Raw genomic sequence first — 21030 nt, forward strand, 5'->3', positions numbered from 1 at the left:
CAGGTCAAACTTAATTCACACTTTATTTGCAATTTTTGTTGAATTTCAATATTCAAAATTTATTTTTTTTTACAAATGTTACTAATAAATACATTTAAGAAAATAATAATTCTATACAAAATAAAATAAAATATTTCAGGACCCAACATAAATGAATAGGAATTGAAAACATTCAAATTGGTGTGCAGTCTCACAGTTTTAACATATTGTTTGTTTTTTACTGAAGTTATTATCTTAATATATAAAATATGTAAAATAAAAAATATTTAAATAATTAAAAAAATTATATTATGTATTAAAACCTATCTGTGATGTCATGTTTTATAGCAACAGCACAGAAGATTAATTTTCTGACCGTTATTTAAGTGTTAAAATGGAAGTGTTCATGGAAAACCTCTGGATTGCTGAAGTTCATCCCAGCAGGTAGAAGGTTAGTGATGTTGTTCGCCCTCCGAGTGACGTCATTTCTATTATTTAAAGGTGGTTCAGAGACTGTGGACATAGAAATGCAAACACCTGGAGCCCCATGGACAACGACACACCTGACCAGACTGTTTCTTCTGACCCCGCCGCCGCCAGCAGAACTTCTCCAGATTACACTGAGATAAATAAGATAAGGTTAGACAGGTGGCCCTCTATCATACTCTCTGCAAGTAATTTCTCACGATCTCTGTTGAGATGTGAGGTCTTACCAGGACAGTGACTCTGCGTCTCTTCAGCCGTCGACAGAGTCCAGGAAGTCGACTGAACCCGTTCTTGATGTCAGTGTTTGAGTTCACCGTCACTTCAATCTGACACAAAGAACAAGACCAACATTACAACAAGTAGAGAATAAAGTGTTTCAGCTGCTCAATGTCAGAACTGAAACATGTCTCTGTGAATTATATCTGTTTTAGTGGTTGTTTTGAATCTCTGGTGTTTGTGAATCTCTTTGTGGTTGTTTTGAGTCTCTGTGGTCAGTAGGTAGGGTAGTAAACTGTCAAAGAAAGCCTAACCTGCAGCTTTTATTTTGTTAAAGCAGAGCTGTGTCAGTGTGAACCTAAATGTTGCATGAAATGAGAAATGAACTAGATCAAATACTGTATTTGTTTGTTCGTCATTAAACTGATTAGATTCAGGACATCTCTACTTTAAACTGAGTTCTGTCACTTTCCAGCAGTAAATATGAAGTCACTTCAACTAGAGGATCTGGACCAGGACAGCCCCCTGACCTCCTGACCCCCTGGACCTGGTGCCTGGCTGGCCCACTGAGATAACGTTATCAACAACAGCACAGAAACAACACACGAATGATAAAAGTATGTAATTTATTAAACATAGAAGGCCTCATAATAGTAATCCACTGAATTTCAACAGCACTTATGTGTAGTTTGTGTTATTGATCATGGTTTAATTTTTTCCCAGCATGCAAATGTCCTACCTGCAGCTGAGGCGTTGCAGGTGTGAAGTTGGGCAGACTGCAGTCGACTCTCTGCAGACAGACGCAACAGATCAGCAGCAGAAACACATTCAGCTTCATCTGTCAATCAATCAATCAATCAATCAATCAATCAATCAATCAAGCAGTTTGTCCACAGGCTTGTTTCTTCCTCTGTGTGAATAAAAACAACAGATGAAGTAGGAATCACAGACTGAAGAGGAAACAGTAATCCTCTTAGTTTGGTTTAGGAGTCACATGACCAGATGATGACATCACACTGAGCTCCTCCAATATGTGACTGACACATCATAGTAAGAGCTTTATACGGAAAAGCAAGGAACGCTCTGAGGTCAACGTGTTGACCCTGCAGAGTTAATGCAGCTTTCCTTCTTCTCTTCATGAACAGACAAATTATCATGTGCAGGCAGCCACTGGTTAAAGTGGTGAACTGGTTAACAAACTGATAGGTTTGGTGGTTTAGGTTAGAATAGGTTTAACAAAGGTTATTATGGTGTGTAGAAGAAAGCACAATATAAAAGAGTTGCAGCCACAGAAACTTATCATCAAATCACTTCACTGTGTGATCTGATCTAATCTTTATGAGTCACATCATCAACTGTGCAGTAGAAAAGCAAAAATATGCCCTGCTGCGCCTGGCTGGCCACCTTAATCCTCTGAGGTTATATTTTTAGTTTATGACATCAAAAAGAAAACAAACGGTTTCACTCTGGAAACTTTCATCTTTGTTTTTGGATGATAAAATTTTATCTGTAGTAGATCAGTTCTTCCTGTTGCCATGTGTCAGTGATCATAACTTCAATCATTAAGTCTTCAGACCATCACTGTTTCACATGTTGTTATGTTGCAGTTTTATAATGAAATCATTTAAATTATTTTCCCTCATCAATCTACATCAATCCTCCATAATCACAAAGTGAGAACAGAATTTTAAACATTTTAATTAATTAGTTAATTGAAATATCACATTGCCATAAGACACTTTATGCTGACACTTGAGGTTCCTCCATTTCTCAAACCACCAGTGTGTTTTCTGTCAGAAGTTAGAGAGAGTGGTTCGTCATCTTTTTCACCAAATTAAATCTCTGGATAAAACTGTGACCACGAACTGAGCGGCTGTGTGGTCTCTCTCCTGTTTGTATTTTCACTGGTTTTGAAGTGTTTCTGACACACTGACCAGCTGAAGGCTTTTCTTCACAATGATATTTCATGTGACAAGTCCTGGAAAACTTTTACCAAACACTGAATAGCTGAATGTTTTATCTCCTGTGTGAATACAGTTATCACCTACTTCTGTCTCCATGTGTTCAGTTGAGCTGCTGGCTGGAGGCTCTGCCTCTCTGTTCTCCTCAGTCTGACTCTGATGAAGCTGTGAGGACTGAGCTTTCTCTTCATCATCATCATCATCATCATCATCATCATCATCATCATCATCATCATCATCATCATCATCATCATCACCATCTTCACTCTTCACAGGGACAGGAGTGAATGTGAACTTGGTGATATCAGCCTCCTCCAGTCCTTGAAGCTGCTCTCCCTCCTGACTGGTCCAGAGTTCCTCCTGGTCCTCTTTAATGTGAGGGGGCTCTGGGTCCTCCTGGTCCTCCTGGTCCTCCTGGTCCTCCTTAATGTGAGGGGGCTCTGGGTCCTCCTGGTCCTCCTGGTCCAGACTGGAGCTCCACTCCTGCTGCTCAGGGGGAAGATCCTCTCTCCTCACCAGCAGCTGCTGGATGTCTGCAGGACAGAGTGAAATACAGACACACAGACATTACGTAACCAATGGTTTCATGTCCAGACTTAAGTTCCTGACGTAGAGTTCCTCTACCAGATGCTCAGAACCTCACATTAATTAATTCATTCATTCATTCATTCATTCATTTAATTCACACTTTTAACTACATCATCTTCAATTTTAATTCAACTGTAGTTGTTACAATATTCCTTCTAAATAAAATACTTTTACAGGTATGTCCTCATTGTAAGTTTTTATTTTGAAAACTATCCCAGAAGTTTAAATGAAATCTGAGAAGCTTCATCATGTATCAGGTCAGGTGACAGAAAACTCAGAGTAAACAGACATGGCGGGTTTGGTATAAGGTTTAGTTCAGGTTAAGTGGCGGGAGACAGCACTCGAGCTCGGGAATCTGACTGTGCAAGAATATGAGGAGAACTAACCTGGTCTGTGTAACAGAACCTGAGGGCTGAAAACAGTGTCCAGTAGTTTCTGCTGTCGCTGGTTCTCCTGTTCTGAACGACATAGTTCCTCCTCGTACTCCGCTATGGTTCTTTCACACAGAACAAAGATCTCTTCAGCAGCTGCACTTAGTCTCTGCTTCACCAGCGCTCTCAGCTTGTAGACTTTAGACATGTTCACGCAACCACACACACTCCGTCACTAACATCTGTGGTCTCTGTGGATGTCAGTGGGTGACAGTGAGTGCTACATGGTCTCTGGCTGGTGTGGATCCTCCACAGTCAGCTGAGTGACCAACACACTGATGGTTTTTGAGCTGATGATGCCAAGTGAAGCTTTTGTCACAAACACTGCAGCTGAAGCGTTTCTCTCCTGTGTGGATTCTCATGTGTGCCTTCAGGTTTGTTTTACGGCCAAAGGTTTTACCACTCTGGGAGCAGCTGAATGGTTTCTCTCCTGTGTGAGTTCTTGTGTGTTTCATCACACTTGACTTGTCAGCAAAACTTCTACCACACACAGACCAGTTGAAGGGTTTCTCTCCTGTGTGAGTTCTCACGTGTCTTCTCAGCTCTCTTTTGTGACGAAATATTTTCTCATACTCAGAGCACATAAATGATCTCTCACCATTATTATAAGTGATTTCTCCTACAGCGACATCATTATTTTTAACACTGTTTAAATTTGACTGAGGTTCTCTGGTCTCTTTCTTATCACCGTCATCATCATCATCATCATCATCATCATCATCATCATCATCACTGATTTCAATTTTAAAGTCTGAAGAGTCTTCAGCCCTGACATGAGGATCAGGTTGTAAATGTCTGTCTGGATCTGAGTTCCTGTCTGGTCCTGGTCCTCCACCGTCCTCTCCATCAGCTTCTGTCTCCATGTGTTCAGCTGAGCTGCTGGCTGGAGGCTCTGCCTCTCTGTTCTCCTCAGTCTGACTCTGATGAAGCTGTGAGGACTGAGCTTTCTCTCCATCATCATCATCATCTTCACTCTTCACAGGGTCAGGAGTGAATGTGAACTTGGTGACTAGATTTTAGACATGTTCACACAACCACACACACTCCGTCACACCTCTGCGGTTTCACTCTGACCAGCGAAGCCGCTATCAGGCGCTGTGTTGTCACAATTTAGGAACAGGAAGAACAGTCACTTCTGGTGCAATTTATTTAGGCTCTGGGTCCTCCTGGTCCAGACTGGAGCTCCACTCCTGCTTCTCTTCTTTAACAATCATTTTGTGGATGTCTGGAGGTAAAACTGTAAGACACACAGCTGTTATTATTAATCTGTGCTGGATAACATTATTAATTGACAGTGAGACCAGAAATGTTCAGATATATTTTAATAAAAAATATTCACACTCAAAATAATGACAGAGTATCTCATAACTTTCTTTCTTCACTCTTTTCTTTTGTTGTTGTACTGTCATGTTTTTTATTCATCACATTTTCTATACAATAGAATTTAATTTGTATAAAATTTAATAAATAACACAATGAGTTAGTCTAGTAATGAAATGTCTTAGCCTTCACATTTCATAAACCTGAGTGAACTAATTAGTAGAAGAAAAGGTTTGAATGGTAAAATGGTAAATGGACTGAATTTATGTGTCTCTCCCACAAACAGCTGATCTGCATAATACAGTCCTGTAAGTAGACATATGCATAGGAATACAGTAGTTCAATGGTTGAGAAAATGTAGTGCCAAAGTAAACAGATGTTTGACTACAGATAAAGTGAACCAAAATATAACATGCACTTCTATTGATATTGGTTTTTCAGATAGATTTATTAAACTGAAACTGACATGTTTTTTTGCTGCTATTAGAGCCCGTTAATACCTTAATTACATGATCATTAAGTTAATGTTATTGTTAAGTAAAACGTTGAGGGATTCAGTTTTTAACTGTTTGTTGTGTTCAGGTGTTTCTTCCCGTCCGGCAGATGGCCTCACCTGAAGTCTCCTGCTGCGATCTCAAGCTAAAGCTTTATCTTCCCGCCAGTAATAATTAACATTCAACATAAAGTAAACGTTCATCATAAACCAGCTAGCTGCAGCTAACAGCTAACGTTAGCTTAGCAACAATACTAGAGCAGTAAACGTGTCTCCAGCAGCAGAAGTAAAACAAACCTGCTCCACTGTGCCTCGGTTCAGGGTCTCCTGAATCCAAATCTAGCGGCTTCCGGTGTAGGTCCACCTCCGATCTGTTCTCACCACGTCTGTTCTGTTGTTGTTGTTGTTGTTGTTGTTGTTGTTGTTGTTGTTGTTGTTGTTGTTGTTCTTGTTGTTCTTCTTCTTCAGCAGCAGGTGATGGTGCATTACCATCACCTGCTGTGCTGGAGTGTGTGCCACAGTTCAGAGCCCTATATTTATCATTATGGTATAAATACTCTGTGATCTTAGTTAATTTGATTAGTAATTAAAACAGGAAATTAACAACAATAAAATATATATAGATTAAATAAAAACAAAAAGGAAACCAAACGGAGAACTTCTGCTCTAGGAATACACACATAGTTTTTTTGTTTTTGTTTTTTTATATATATACAGTTAGTGTATTATTTTAATGATATTTTCTAAGCAGTTGCATCGGATGATGATTATGAACTGAGTAGTATTAGACTAAAACAAATTAGTGCAAATAAACCAAATCACAGGTGTTTCCGAAATCAAAGCTTCATCCGTGATGATGTCTTTGGTAACAGCTTCCACATGAACCTGATTTTTACTGACGCAAAGTAAACACAGCACATTAATCATTATCAAACCTTCTGACGTCCACTTGACCCTGTAACCTGAACCGGTTAACAGGTGGGAAAAATCGTGCAATAACCAAGTTTCACTGGAAGTACTGACGGCTATTATGGCTCTTAGGCGAATCCCGATCTTTTCTTTAGAGAGTGGCTGTAACATCCAAGAGTGATGGACCTGACACCATAAACCTGTCTGAACACGATCCCGAGTACATATTGAGTTTTATTTTGAAACCGGTCCCGGAAGTGACAGTTGAAATTGTAGTTGGTTTGACAGTGATAGCGGTTAGCAGCGGTTAGCAGAGTAAACCGTTAGCTGAACCTAACAACGGTACTTAAACCGTCAGAGTTCCGTTTTGTAAACGGATCAGAGATGGATCAAGCCGGAAATCTTCCTGGTTTGCTGCTAAAACCTGAAACGAAACTGAGAAAAGCAGGTTTGCTTTTTTTCTGCTGACTGTTGTGCTAACGTTGCTAAGTTAACGTTAGCTGGTGTTGGTCAGGTGATTTGCCTCCAGGACTTATAGAGCTGTTGGTCTGTTCGTTAATGATCCACTGGGTAGTAGTTAACATGCAGCTGTGTGTTTTATTACTGAAGGGATTCACATTGAGTCAGTTCCAGCTATAACAGCTGGTCGAACCTGAACCTGAACCTGAACCTGAACCTGAACCCAAACCCGAACCCGAACCCGAACATCTATAACTCTAGCTCCACCGAGCTCGCGCTAGCATCGAAGGTTTGCAGCTCTCTTGACTCTCTATGTTATAAAGAAGCTAGCTCACCTTTCACCCCGCTGTGTCCCCGTGGCAACTGGGTTGCATCACCATGGTAACCTGAGCTGCACGAACAACTTCAAAAGGTTAAAAAGCAACCAATAAAAATGTTATACACGTGTGAAAAAATAATCGACGACTGTTCAATAATTCATCTTTTTTTAATTTGTAAGAAACGTCAAAAACTTCTGATTTTCTGGTTGTTTTTGGTTGGACAAAAGACATTGAAGACGTCAATATTTCTTAATATTGATTAGACTAATTATTAATCACAAAAACAATCAATAGATTAGTTGATAATAAAAGCTGGTGTTTGCCGTTTCTCATCACATGTGATGGTGAATATAAAATATTATTGTCTGGGTAAAACCTAGCCCACAGTGCAGGTCATTACTATGGAGGTTTTAGGGTTCCTGGGGTATATTTAAGGAGGTTCTTGAGGAGGCTTAAGGTAGAGCTTGATTTTATTAAGGAGGGCATTGGGTCCTTTTGGAGGCTCTTGTGGTTCTTGAGATGATGCCTGTGGCCACTGATGAGCATTTACGGTTCCTTAATGTGGTTCTAGTTCTCTTGTAAGAGGTTCTAGTGGTCACTGAAGATGTTCTAGGGAACCTCTTGGAGGTTATAGTAGTCTTTTTGGAGGTTGTACAGGTCATTAAGTGTTTGTGGTCATTTAGGAGATATTACAAGTCCCATAAGTGGTTCCATCGGTCATTTGGCTTTCTTGGCTTCAGTTTCCTGATGTTTGTGTGTTTACTGTTCTCTGCAGACATCCAGCAGCTGTTGGTGAGGACAGAGGAGGTTCCCTGTGAGCAGCAGGAGTGGAGCTCCAGTCTGGACCAGGAGGACCAGGAGGACCCAGAGTGCCCTCACATTAAAGAGGAACAGGAGGAACTCTGGACCAGTCAGGAAGGAGAGCAGCTTCAAGGACTGGAGGAGGCTGATATCACCAAGTTCACATTCACTCCTGACCCTGTGAAGAGTGAAGATGATGATGAAGATTCAGGTGGGAACAACATGGATCTGTTCATTGAACAGTTTTTAGAGAGAAGAGAGGAACCCTTGTTTATTTGAAGAAGTGACAACTGAGCATGAAAAAAAGTTGAACTTCAGAGAACCCGTAAGCAGGATTTTACTGTCACCTGTCTGTACATTAAAGGAGCCATGATGCTTTAGGTGCTTTATGAGGTTCTAGTTTATCTTTAGGTGGTTCTAGTTTTGTTTTAGGAAGTTGTAGTTGATCTTTAGGCTATGATTTTGGATGATGAGAGGATTTTATTAGTCCTTTAGATGGATGCAATGGTCCTTTATTATGTTCTAGAGGTCCTTTAAGGGATGTTTGTCAGTCATTAAGCAGGTTTCTGGGTGGTCTTTGTGGCCCTGTAAGTGAACGTGGTGGTGAACATTGTTCATTCTACAATCCTTTAGATGGTACTTGTGGTCCTTAAGGAAGTTCTTGGTTTTCTTTAGGAGGTTCTAGTTTTCCTGTTTTCCTGTGAGGTTGTGAGAAGATTTAGAGGATTCTTGTAGTCCTGGAAATGGTTCTTCCATGTTTTATAAAGTTCTGTGGTTCCTGTGTGTGTTCTAGTGGTGCTTTAGGAGGTTGTCAAATGGTGGAACCACTGTGGGAGGTTTTGTAGTGACACGTAAAACACAATTGACCACTGGTTCTGTGTGTTAACTCTGTCCTGCAGACGTCCAGCAGCTGTTGGTGAGGACAGAGGAGCTTCCCCCTGAGCAGCAGGAGTGGAGCTCAACTCTGGACAAGGAGAACCCAGAGCCCCCCAACATTAAAAAGGAACAGGAGGAACTCTGGACCAGTCAGTCAGAATCAGTCTGTAACTTAAATCCAGATCGACCTTTACAGCTGGATCCTGACAATAGGGTGTCAGACTCCACAGACTGTAAGACTGAAGGTGATTGGATGGAGACCAGGGAACCTCAGTCAGTTTTAAACTCCCTGAAAATTATTGAAGTCCCTGCAAATGATGTGAGATGTAGCACAGGCAAGAAAACATACAGCTGCTCCGAGTGTGGAAAAATTTTTGGCCGCAGCCCACATCTGAAGATTCACATGAGGACTCACACAGGAGAGAAACCATTCAGCTGCCCCTTTTGTGCTAAAAGTTTCACACAGAAGGTAAATCTGACGTACCACATGTCCGTCCACACAGGGGAGAAAAGATTCAGCTGCCGTTTTTGTGACCAAAGGTTCACTTGGTATACGCAGCTCAAAAGCCACCAGTGTGTTTGTGAGTCCTCACAGCTTCATCAAAGTCAGATTGAGGAGAACAGAGATGCAGAGCCAGGTGAGAAATCATTCAGCTGCTCTGAGTGTGGGAAAATCTTCAGCCGCAAGGACAATCTGAACATTCACATGAGAATCCACACGGGAGAGAGACCATTCAGCTGCACAGTGTGTGGGAAAAGCTTTAAACATGGAGGACATCTGACACAACACATATCTGTCCACACAAAGGAGAACAGGTTTAGCTGCAGTGTTTGTGACAAAAGATTCACGTGGCTCTATCAGCTTAAAAGACACAAGTGTGGCGGTGAGTCCTCACAGCTTCATGATCTCTGGACTAGTCATGAGGAGGCTGATATCACCAAGTTCACATTCACTCCTGTCCCTGTGAAGAGTGAAGATGATGATGATGAAGAGAAACCTCAGTCCTCACAGCTTCATCAGGGTGAGACTGAGGAGAACAGAGACTTAGTGGGAGGAGAGGACTGTGGAGGACCAGGACCAAACAGGAACCCAGATCCAGCAAGACATTTACAGTCAGATACTGATGATAAGACCGAAGATTTTGGTTGGAAAGAAACTCATGAACATGAGTCTGTAAAAGTGCCTGGAATTGATTCAGGATGTAACACTGTCAAGAAATCATTCAGCTGCTCTGAATGTGGGAAAATATTTGGCCGCAAAGAACATCTGCAGACACATGTGAGGATTCATACAGGAGAGAGACCGTTTAGCTGCTCCGACTGTGGTAAAACATTCGGCTGTAAGAGGTCTCTGCTGGGCCACATGACAAGTCACACCGGAGAGAAACCATTCAGCTGTTCTCAGTGTGGGAAAAGATTTGGCCGCATGGTCAATCTAAAGACACATGAGAGACTTCACACAGGAGAGAGACCGTTCAGTTGTCCATTTTGTGGTAAAGGTTTCACACAGAAGGTGCACATGACTCAACACATGGCTGTCCACACGGGAGAGAAACAGTTCAGCTGTAGTATCTGTGACAAAAAGTTCACGTGGCTGTCGGGGTTCAGACGACACAAGTGTGGCAGTGAGCAGTCAGAGCTGGAGGACACTGAGGAGAACTCAGAGGTGGAACCGGGCGATAAACCGTTCCGCTGCCGTGAGTGTGGGAACAGATTTAATCACAAACACAACCTGAAAGCTCATATGAGAATTCACACAGGAGAGAAACCGTTCAGTTGCTCTGTTTGTGGCAAGGGCTTTATTGCAAGTGGAGCTCTGAAGAAACACCTGAGGACTCACTCAGGAGAGAAACCATTCAGCTGCCAAGTTTGTGGCATAAGATTTACACAAGGAGGAAATCTGAAACGACACATGGCACAGCACACCGGGGAAACACGAAAGAAACCGTTTTGCTGCTCAGTCTGTGGTAAAAGCTTTACACAAGTATCAAATATGAAACGACACATGGTGCAACACACTGTGACTGAAACAAGTCAGTCACAGGAAACAGATAGTCCAGACCTGAGAGAGAATCAGCAGGATGAAACCAAGAGTCAGCTGATGACTGAAGTTCAAACTGTCACTGACTGAAACCACCTGACAACTCAGAGCACATATTTATATCAACTGTATTTTATTGTATCAGAGCTTTGAATTTATTTTAACTTGGTTAATAAGAAGACATGCACTAACCAGAGGCCATCTATCATGGTGTGACACCATCACACACACCCGTCATCATGTTGACGTTGTGAGCCATCAGTACTCTGTGGTCATTACTACAGCTTTGTCCCAGTTCAGGGGTTTTATCCTTGGCTGCATTTAAAGACCAACTGTCACAGAGGTGCGGCTAGACTGTCCCATTTCAAAGGCTCCTTCGAATGCTTCCTTCTTTTCCTGGACAACGAAGGCTCCAACAGGTGGATCCTTCAGGGCCCTACCTATCCCAAGATTCATTGCGTATCAGTAATGAAAGTAATATGGCAAGAAACATTGACAGAGAGCCTAATGATTTCACTTTTAAATTTAAGTATTGGGTTTCAGCTCAGTTTAAGTTTTTGTGAAAGGTTTTTGTGAAAAGTTACGTCTTTATCAAGGTTGCTAGGCGACCGGAGCCATGCTTTCAACACAATGGTAAGGGTGGTCACAGTTGGTAATGCAAAGAGAAAATTGTCCATTGGCCAGACCGTCTCATCTCGGTTGGGCCTTTGAGGTCTATGGTGGCTACGGAGGGCCACGCCTTCGTAGCCCACGTCCTCTGAGGGATGTGGCCCCTGAATTGGGACTGAGCTAACATTATTACATGACGTAGTCACTATGACATCATTACATGAGAACTCAGTGCTCATGGTTGAACTCAACCTTCATTTTGATCTCAACTACACACTGTTAAGTTCTACACCTGTATCTTTCAGGTTGTGACGATATTTTCTTTGCAGATGTCTGTGTTGACAGAAAGAGTCCAGACCCCTGAGAGAAATCAGGGATCAGAGATTTGTCCTGAGCAGAGCACAGATTTAGGTTCAGGAAGCAGTGAGGAGTTCAGTGTTGATGCTGTTGTCTGAGGGGTCAGACTTCTGACGATCACCTGACAGAGAGTTTACTGGACTATGATGTGTCTGTATTTGTTGATTGAGTCAAAGTTAACTACAGTGTATGTGTTCATGGAAAAGGCGTAGGAGTGAACAGGTAAACAGATGTGATGTTCATTTACGTCCTGCTCTGTTTCATTGAAGAAAAAGTATCTTGCTTTTTATTGCACAGAGTTTTGGAAGACTTTGTCTTTTATTATTATTTAATGATTTTTTGCTGCTATTTCTGATTTCAGGATTAATATTATTATTAATTATCCAGTTTTTACATAAAAAACAGAAATGTATGAAGTTACTTCTTTTTCATTTTAAATTAAATGTAAATTTTTAATTTCAAAGTTTATTTAAAAGTATAAATGTTGTTCGTATTGTTGCTCTGACCATTAACTGAATGTGGACATGTTGAACTACATTAATAGTGTCTGATGAAGGACCAGTTTGGATTCAGTGGAAGAAAAAGGTTAATGTTTGTCATTGTTGAAGGTTTTTGGTCATTAAAGTTTAATTTAAAGATTTTCTCTGCAGTCATTTTATCGTACCTGTCACAGCAACATCATACCTACAGCTAACAGCTAACCCCTGCTTCCAGTGTTTGTGCTAAGCTAAGCATCCATTTTATGAATGAATATCATTAGTTAAAGGGAAAGAAATACAAGAAAGAGAAAACAGTTGAACATGTTAATGGAGATTTATCGAGTTCTTAAACGAAGAGACTCATTATTTTTATTAATATCATCATCAACATGATTGTGACATGAAATATGTGGTGTCTCTTCATTAAAGGGAACCTATCAGTGGCACGTCACCTGAATATCGCTGCCTCTCTTTGTTTCCTAACAGGAGGTTTGTTGAAATCCAAAGTCTGGAAGCCTCAGCCTTCTGTGTTGAATGAGATCAATCAGTATCTTCAGTTAAATTCTGTTTGTTTTGCTTCCACAAACCTGGAGATCTCAGGCTCTAATTTCTTAAGAGGATTTTTTAGGATTATACACAGTATGAAGGAACCTCCTGACATCAGAGTTGTCACTAAAACTTTTTTCTTTGGTGGTGGTGGTGGGTGGGGGTTAGGTTCTACTGGTCATATTGTGTTCTGAAATAAGTAGATAAAGAGAAAGTTACAGAGAAAGTAAATTTCCAAAACTTTAATTAAAACTCTACAGACAGTAACATGGTTTCAAAATTCAATTAAAATGGATTTTTATTTGGTTCTAACAAATTCATTTAAACTGTCGAAGTGGAACAACAAAAAAAATTTTTTTAGATGCAAAAGCTTTAATGAGGAAATTCAAGCAAAATAAGATCAGTTGGTTTGATGAATCAGAGGTTCATCAGAGGTTTGATGACGAATCGAGAAACATACCCAAATATATTAATTACTGATTGAAGCAGTGTGAACAACAGTTCTTCTAACTCTGTGCAGATGTTTCTGTCATCACAGCACGGTATCACTGCCACCATGACATTTTTTTTTTTTCTTGTTTAAAGTTTTACCGACAGTCAGTAGAGAGAAGGAGGTAAAAGAGTCCAGGCTGCATTCACACCCAGCTCCCTGCAGCAAGGACTCAGGACTTCATATGTGATAATGTTTAACCAGTTGAGCTACTGGTGCACCTGATGTTTACTGAGTTTTAATAAGATGGTTTCCAAGTTGTGGCTGCGTTTGTCCTGCAGAATCTGGACCAGTCAGTGGCCTCCTGATGATGGAGAAGAACCTGAACGTAATTACAAGTTATAATGTGAAAACAGTGTTGTTAAAACATGACAAGAAACAAAGCGAATAATTTTTGTCATGGTGTCAATGTTTCACATTTTTTAAACATGGAGTGGCAAAGAGGCTGATACATTTTACGAAATGATCTCTGAAGACAACAACTAGAAGTCAATTATTATATCTCCTCATATTTCATACTTGTCCATGTTGGTCCTGTCTAAACCACAGAGACTCTGTGCGTCATTTAAAGAAACTTTAAGAGTGAAGTCAGCTCAGCTGGGGCTCCACTCTCATTGGCTGTCGTCTCTCCCTGCTACCACCACTGAAAGAAGGCAGTCTGCTTCAGCTGGTCTCCCCAACACACTGATGGGCTTTCAGCTGTGGGTACCATGTGAATCTTTTGTCACAAACGGGACAGTTGAAGGGTTTCTCTCCTGTGTGCACTTTCATGTGTTTCTTCAGATAATCATTTAATTTAAATGTCTTTGCACAAACGGGACAGCTGAATGGTTTCTCTCCTTTTGTGTGGATTCTCATGTGACCTTTTAAATGTGCCTCTAAATAAAATTTCCTCTCACATTCTGAACAGCTAAACGTCTTCTCTCGTGCTGTGTGGGTCGCTTTGTGTTTTTCCAGAGATGACTTGTCATAAAAATTTTTTCTGCAGAATGAACAGCTGGGAGTTTTGTCTGTTGTTATGTGGGTTCTCATGTGTCTTACCAGAGTCGACTTATCATAAAACTTCTTTACACAAACTGAACAACTGAATTCTTTCTCTCTTGTTCTGTGGGTTTCCATGTGTCTCACCAGAGTTCCCTTGATATGAAATTTCTTTCCACAAAATGAGCAACCAAATTGTTTCTCCCCTGTGTGCGTTAGCATGTGTTTTGTCAAGGTTGAGCGGCATCCAAAGCATTTCTTACAAACTGAGCAGCTGAATGGTTTCTCTCCCGTATGAGTTCTCAAGTGAGTCTGCAGATTTCCCTTTCGGCCAAATCTTTTCCCACAGTCTGAGCAGCTAAAAGATTTCTGCGTCTCCGTCCAACCATCATCACTGTCTTCCATCTCTGGTTCATAAGACCCCGAAGTGTTGTCATCAGATCCTGGTTGTAAATGTCTGTCTGGATCTGAGTTCCTGTCTGGTCCTGGTCCTCCACCGTCCTCTCCATCAGCTTCTGTCTCCATGTGTTCAGCTGAGCTGCCGCCTGGAGGCTCTGCCTCTCTGTTCTCCTCAGTCTGACTCTGATGAAGCTGTGAGGACTGAGGTTTCTCTCCATCATCATCATCATCTTCACTCTCAGGTTCAGAAGACTCTGACGTGTTGTCATCACTAACTGGCTGTAAACAACCATCTGGAACTGAGATCCTGTCTGGTTCTGGTGCTGGAGGCTCAGTCTTACTGTGATGAAGCTGTGAGGACTTGTGAACACATTCATGGTTTTTGACCTGTGCACAGCAGGTAAATCTTTTGTGACACAAACAACAACTGAACGGTTTCTCTCCGGAGTGGACGGCCATATGTTGCGTCAAACGTCCCTTTCGTATAAATCTTTTACCACACAAAGGGCAGCTGAACGGTTTCTCTCCTGTCTGAGTTCTCATGTGTCTCTCCAGAAGGTAACTGTAGAAATATGTTTTCCCACACTCAGAGCAACAAAATAAACAACAAGAGCTTTTTTTTTCATCTTTACATCGCTCAGCCTTTACAAGGACTAAGTTCCTGGCTGGTCCTGGTCCTCCACAGTCCTCTCCTGCCTCGAAGTCTCTGTTCTCCTCAGTCTGACTCTGATGAAGCTGTGAGGACTGAGGTTTCTCTTCATGATCATCATCATCATCTTCACTCTTCACAGGGACAGGAGTGAATGTGAACTTGGTGATATCAGCCTCCTCCAGTCCTTGAAGCTGCTCTCCCTCCTGACTGGTCCAGAGTTCCTCCTGTTCCTCTTTAATGTGAGGGGGCTCTGGGTCCTCCTGGTCCAGACTGGTCCAGACTGGAGCTCCACTCCTGCTGCTCTTTTTTACTCACCAACAACTGCTGGATGTCTGCAGGGAACAGTAGATTAAGACATTAGGACACAATGACTGAACTTGACTCCCTATGTCAGCCCCTGTAGGACTTTCAGTGCTGGATGTTGTTGTGACGTTTATCCATCTGCACACACACTGTCATTAACAGCGAGCAGTAATCACAATTAATAAAGTTGCCGTTTTTGTATCAGAAGTACCTTCTTGGTGAATTGTTTACCTGCCGAATTACCTAGAACAAACTTCTAACTGTAGCAGGGTCGTTTTTAACGTGATATCCTGTGGGCATGCTGCTTGTAAAGTAGTTAACTTTTAAAATGCCAGATTTGTGGATGGAGTTCAACATGCGGTCGCTCACCGCCTCTCTGCAGACGGATCTCTGGGTTGAGCACGGAGCGCAGCAGTCTCTGCTGGCGGCGGACTTCCTCCTCCAGAGCCCCCAGAGTGAGATCCAGGACCCCGCAGATCTCCTCCGCAGCAGCCGTCAGACCTGCAACTCACTCATGTTGGACATTTCCAACCTAAAAACCCTGTGATGGCGCCAACCCCAACCGTTCTCCCCTCTTCTTTTTCACATGGAGCTCTACCTCCATCTGCTGGGTGGAGGAGTGATGGCCGACCTGCTCCAGGAGAGACTGACACAGTGGGTCTTAAGATACAACTAAAGCAGGTGCAGCTCTTCTACAATATGACTGAGGACGTTCTCGAGGTTCTTTAGGAGGTTTATGGAGGTGGATTTGAATCAGTATTATTTGTGTGAACAGATTGAGAGTCCTTGTGTAAATGTTTAATCTGTATGTGTTTAACCATCCACAAATACAAAAAAAACTTTTATAAACTCATAAAAATATCTTGAAAATATAAAACGGAAATTACAGAAGAGGATTAGAGCCACATGTTTATCATAAAATGACAACATCCAAGGTCATTGACCTGATAGAATGGTTAAATATACCACAGACTACATTAACTTCTGTATGGACACTGTAAGACCAACAAGGATTGTACACTGCTTTCCAAACAACAAACCCTGGATCACCAGTGACATCAAGACCCTCCTCAACCAGAAAAAGGAGGCCTTCAGGGATGGAGACAGGGAGAAGCTCAGGTGTGTGTAACATGAGCTGAAGAGGAGATTAAAGCAGGAGGAGGACTACAAAAAGAAAGTACAGAGGAAGCTGCAGCACAACAACACCAGAGAGGTGTGGAAGGGGATGAGGACCATCACTGGTTATAAATAGAAGAACAGCAACACCAGGTGATGTGGATGTGGTGAAGGCCAATGAGTTCAACCTGTTCTACAACAGGTGTGACACAGCCTCACCTGTTTTCTCTCCCACAGCTTCAGCTGCAGCTTCTCCTGCAGCATCTCCTCTACAACCTGACACTGCAGTCGCAACTCCCTCCACACTGGAGTCAAGTCTCCTGTCCTTTACAGCGGAGGAGGTGAGGGCGGAGCTCAAGAGGCTGCGTCCTGGAAAGGCAACAGGCCTGGATGGTGTGTGTCCGAGGCTGTTAAAGGATTGTGCAGCCCAGCTGTCTGAGCTTCTCCAGAGGATCTTTAACTTAGGTCTACAAACAGGGAGGGTCCCGGTCCTGTGGAAAACATCATGTCTTGTTCCAGTCCCTAAAGTAGGACGACCAGCTGAGATAAATGACTACAGACCGGTGGCTCTCACATCACACATCATGAAGACCCCGGAGCGGCTGCTTCTCCACCTTCTGAGGCCACAGGTTGAACATGCACTAGACCCCTACAGCTCGCCTACAAAGAACATATTGGAGTGAATGATGCCGTCCTTAACTTGCTCCACCGGCCCATTCTTACTTGGATGAGCCAGGTGGTTACATGAGGATTATGTTCTTTGATTTCTCAAGTGCATTTAACACCATCCAACCCCCCATCCTTAAAGACAAGCTGGAAGGGATGGGGGTGGATCCCTGCTTCACGTCCTGGATTGTGGATTACATGACAAGACGGCCACAGTATGTCGGGCTGGGTAACTGTGTCTCAGGGACAGTGATGAGCAGCTCTGGGGCTCCACAGGGGACTTTAAATAAAAATCTGAGTCCTGCCACATCCAGAAATACTCAGATGACACAGCTATCGTGGCATGTATCAGGAACGGGTAGGAAGAGGAGTACAGAGATCTGTATTTGTATTTGTTAAAAGACTGAAACAACACTATGAACAAATGATCAGTGTCGAGGTTACACAAAGACACTGTAAAACTGTAAAAGAAGAAATAGTTATGTCAACATCTGTGTCCTGATACAGAGCAGAAAACTGAACTATCTACTCTCACAGTGTGAGACACTGAAGCTACAAGGATGAAAACATTGGGAATGTTGCACGCTGAGTTTTACAGTTTCCTGCTCTTTATCTCTATACAGACATCCACAAAAGCATTTCTCCTTTCCCTGATTCTTTGTTTAACCTCACCACAATCGTTCAGTTTTGATTCAGTTTAGTTTTTTTTTACAAATAAAAATCTCTTTGCCACAAACACAACTTTTTTCACAGGCACAAACTTGAATTTCTCATGCAGATTTATTTTACAGGTTTACAAAGGTCGATTTACAACTACAAACTTTGGAATTATTTGTAAACATTAGTTTACAAGCTTAAAATCATTTTGATCCTAATTTGAGCCTATATCTAAATCGGGGGACTAAGTTGGGAAGTAAGTTGTTCAGGCATGGGGCATGGCCCCCTGGGGGCAAGCTAGCTGCTTAATTGAATGTATTCACAGACATGTTTGTTTGTGTATTTGCAGATCCATGTTATAGGCTATCTGCAAGATATTTTTGTGAGTTTACAAATTTGTTTTTTGTATTTGTGGAAGGTGTTTTATATTTACAGATTACACATTTAAACAGGGACTCTCAATCTATTCACACAAATAATATTGAGACAAATTCATGTCCATAGAGGTTCTAGTGGTCATGAAGTTTTATAGATGTTTGTGTTCCTTATGATGTCACAGATACACCTGTGACTGATTTAATGTTTATATACTGGAGAATAAATATTCTGTTTGGTCACAGTCATTGACTGTTTTACTTTGTTTTTACTTTATTCCTTACAGGGCTTTAATTTTGAAAAGTTGCACCACTAAAATCTCATATCTCACCCACTATCTAGTCCTGAATCCGCATAAGAAACAGTTACAGGACTGTAGGTTACTAGTGATCAATCACTGTATTGATTGGTTTATGGGTTATATATTTGTTAATCTGGCTGTTTGTGTGTCTATCTTTGGCGGCAGGCCTATGTTTAGCTCCCTTAGCAGACTCACCTGCCCCCCCACCGCCCCTCCACCCCACCCCGTGACCAGCTGATCTTTGCTGTGCGTAACGCCGTCACGCCGTGGCCCTGCCCCCGTCCCCTCCTCCTCAGTCTATGGAGAATTTATTTATTTTCCCTTCGTCTCCTCCTCCTCCTCCTGCGCTGCTGCTGCGTCCATTATCACCGTGAAGAACCGAGGAACTGCGGCGGGACTCCGCGACAACAGCAGGCCTGAGCGCCGGGGTGTAGCGGAGGATGAGAGCCGCCGCCAGGACGGAGAGCCGTCCGGAGCCGCCGCCGCTGAACCCCGGAGGAGGCGACATGACTGCGGAGTAAACAGGCGAGAGGACGCCGCTGCGTCTGTCGGTGAGAGGTGGAAGGATGGATGGATGGATGGATGGATGGATGGATGGATAAATAAACAGGTGGATGTGTGGATGATCTGATGGCGGGTGAAGGTGCAGACGGAGTGGCTCTGACCGGTGCTGTGTCCGCTACTCGAGGCTTCACCCGCTGAATCCACCTAGAGGTGGACAAAAAAATATGAACACCCTACATTTCTATGGCTTTCATCACCATCATCATCATTTACATTTATTGGTGTTACACTGGCGGGCCCTCCGTCACATGGCCGGGACTGACTGACTGCGTCCTGATTTTTTAGCGGCTCACAGTCGGGATGTCTGGCCCGGCCGGACCTGCATCGCCCGGTTCGGAGCCGGAGCTGCCGGACCTCAGCCACCTGACAGAGGAGGAGCGGAGCATCATCCTGTCGGTGATGGAGAGACAGAAGAAGGAGGAGGAGAAGGAGCAGAGCATGCTCAAGTAAGGGGGGGAAGTCTCAATAATCAGTAGGCCGAATCACTGACTGATCATGGTAGTGCCCTCCAGCCAGTCATCAGCATAATAATCAATAATCAGTAAAGAAAGTTAATTGGTCTGAGTAACATATTTTTCTGTTGATGAGCAAATATCCTGCTGACTGCAGGTCAGAGCTGCTGTCACTGAATTGAAGGACAGGTTCACACTGGAAGCAATATTTCCATCAGAATTATTGATTTTCTCTGAAGCTGTGAAAAGCTCATACTGTCAGACATCAGCTGACGAGCACACAGCATGATTTCAGGTTAAATAAAGGTTTTAAAAACTACAACTTTAGGTGTCATTCATGTAGTAATGGTGGAAGTACTCAGATCCTTTACTGAGGTAAACGTACTGAGTCCACAGTTTAAATCCCCACTCAAGTAATAAATTATCATCTTCATGTATTTGAAGTATCACAGTAAAAGTAGCCTACTTCATTGTGCACCGGGCTGTCTGAACTGTGACTGATCTCTGATTACCGGCAGACAGCATGTCAGGTTCATGGAAAAATGTGGTCCTGGAGACATCTACTGACCGTACTGTAGAGGGAACTACCACAGAGGTGGTTTTGAGGACTTTAGTAGGTCTGTCTGTCTGTCTGTCTGTGGACAGATTTTATCACCATGACAGTGTTACAACTGTGTAAGATACAGTCACAAAACTGAACAGATGTGTAGTTGACATCAGAATGAAGGTACAAGTACAAAGATGGGTCCAACCCATGACTACTGTAGTAATGACTACTGAGTACTGATGTGATTATATAGTAACGACTAGTGAGTAATGACACCAATACCATTCACGTGAATGAGAAAGTGTGTCCAAACTTTTGACTGGTACTGTATGTCATATATTCTTAGTTTAGTCCAGAACTAAATGGACTGGTGTTTCCACATCAGCAGGTGTGTCCAGGTGTTGGGGACTACAACAATGATGACACCCCCCCCCCCCCCCCCCCCCCCATCTCTGCTCCAGGCTACATTAGCTGCTACTAGCATAACTCATCCCAACCCACCACCCACCTGTCAGAGGTCCATCTGAATTGTGGGTAATGCAGGCCTCAGGTTTTGACAAGAAAGTTTTTTGGGTGAAACATGCGGAGAATGTGCCGACAGGAAGTCTCTCGTTCCTCATTACCCATCAGCCCCAGGATATGAGCCAGCAGCTCCT

The 21030-nt window shown here is 42.5% G+C and overlaps 4 protein-coding genes across 24 annotated transcripts in view; 2 read left to right on the top strand and 2 right to left on the bottom strand.

The window, feature by feature from the left end:
• Positions 1-17: 17 nt before the first annotated feature.
• si:ch211-191i18.4 (uncharacterized protein LOC799350 homolog) lies at positions 18-5906 on the bottom strand. 3 transcript variants are annotated; one of them, XM_056400352.1, is made up of 6 exons: positions 5772-5906; positions 3617-4898; positions 2730-3175; positions 1421-1519; positions 693-791; positions 18-599 (listed from the first exon to the last, which is right to left on the bottom strand). In XM_056400352.1, the coding sequence occupies exons 2-6, from the start codon at positions 3807-3809 to the stop codon at positions 486-488; spliced, it is 951 nt and encodes a 316-aa protein (XP_056256327.1). In that variant the 5' UTR covers positions 3810-4898; positions 5772-5906; the 3' UTR covers positions 18-485. The 3 variants fall into 3 exon arrangements, with proteins under 3 accessions (XP_056256327.1, XP_056256328.1, XP_056256326.1); XM_056400353.1 differs by lacking the exon at positions 5772-5906 and adding an exon at positions 5595-5754 and having other exon boundaries at positions 1421-1471; XM_056400351.1 differs by lacking the exon at positions 5772-5906 and adding an exon at positions 5595-5754.
• A 79-nt stretch (positions 5907-5985) lies between these two features.
• On the top strand, positions 5986-12484 carry LOC130184347 (zinc finger protein 420-like). The gene is made up of 3 exons (XM_056400309.1): positions 5986-6831; positions 7938-8174; positions 8863-12484. The coding sequence occupies exons 1-3, from the start codon at positions 6768-6770 to the stop codon at positions 10968-10970; spliced, it is 2409 nt and encodes an 802-aa protein (XP_056256284.1). The 5' UTR covers positions 5986-6767; the 3' UTR covers positions 10971-12484.
• Positions 12485-12623: 139 nt separating this feature from the next.
• LOC130184368 (zinc finger protein 84-like) lies at positions 12624-18769 on the bottom strand. 2 transcript variants are annotated; one of them, XR_008829966.1, is made up of 3 exons: positions 16066-18769; positions 13881-15725; positions 12624-13683 (listed from the first exon to the last, which is right to left on the bottom strand). XR_008829966.1 is itself a non-coding variant. In XM_056400339.1 (2 exons), exon 2 carries the CDS (start codon positions 15282-15284, stop codon positions 14025-14027), a length of 1260 nt encoding a protein of 419 aa, XP_056256314.1. In that variant the 5' UTR covers positions 15285-15725; positions 16066-18769; the 3' UTR covers positions 12624-14024. The 2 variants fall into 2 exon arrangements, 1 of the variants encoding a protein (XP_056256314.1); XM_056400339.1 differs by having other exon boundaries at positions 12624-15725.
• A 451-nt stretch (positions 18770-19220) lies between these two features.
• The window catches only part of LOC130184336 (regulating synaptic membrane exocytosis protein 2-like), a 34596-nt gene continuing 32786 nt past the window's right edge, over positions 19221-21030 (top strand). For 17 of the 18 annotated variants that reach the window (XM_056400276.1, XM_056400284.1, XM_056400278.1 and 14 more), the window contains exons 1-2: positions 19221-19362; positions 19661-19821. In XM_056400276.1, coding sequence (XP_056256251.1) covers positions 19676-19821 — 146 coding nt within the window. In that variant the 5' untranslated portion in view covers positions 19221-19362; positions 19661-19675. The remainder of the gene's footprint in view (positions 19363-19660; positions 19822-21030) is intronic. The other variant, XM_056400289.1, reaches the window with a different exon arrangement.

This window comes from Seriola aureovittata, chromosome 16 (assembly GCF_021018895.1).
Source record: "Seriola aureovittata isolate HTS-2021-v1 ecotype China chromosome 16, ASM2101889v1, whole genome shotgun sequence".
Classification (NCBI taxonomy): domain Eukaryota; kingdom Metazoa; phylum Chordata; class Actinopteri; order Carangiformes; family Carangidae; genus Seriola; species Seriola aureovittata.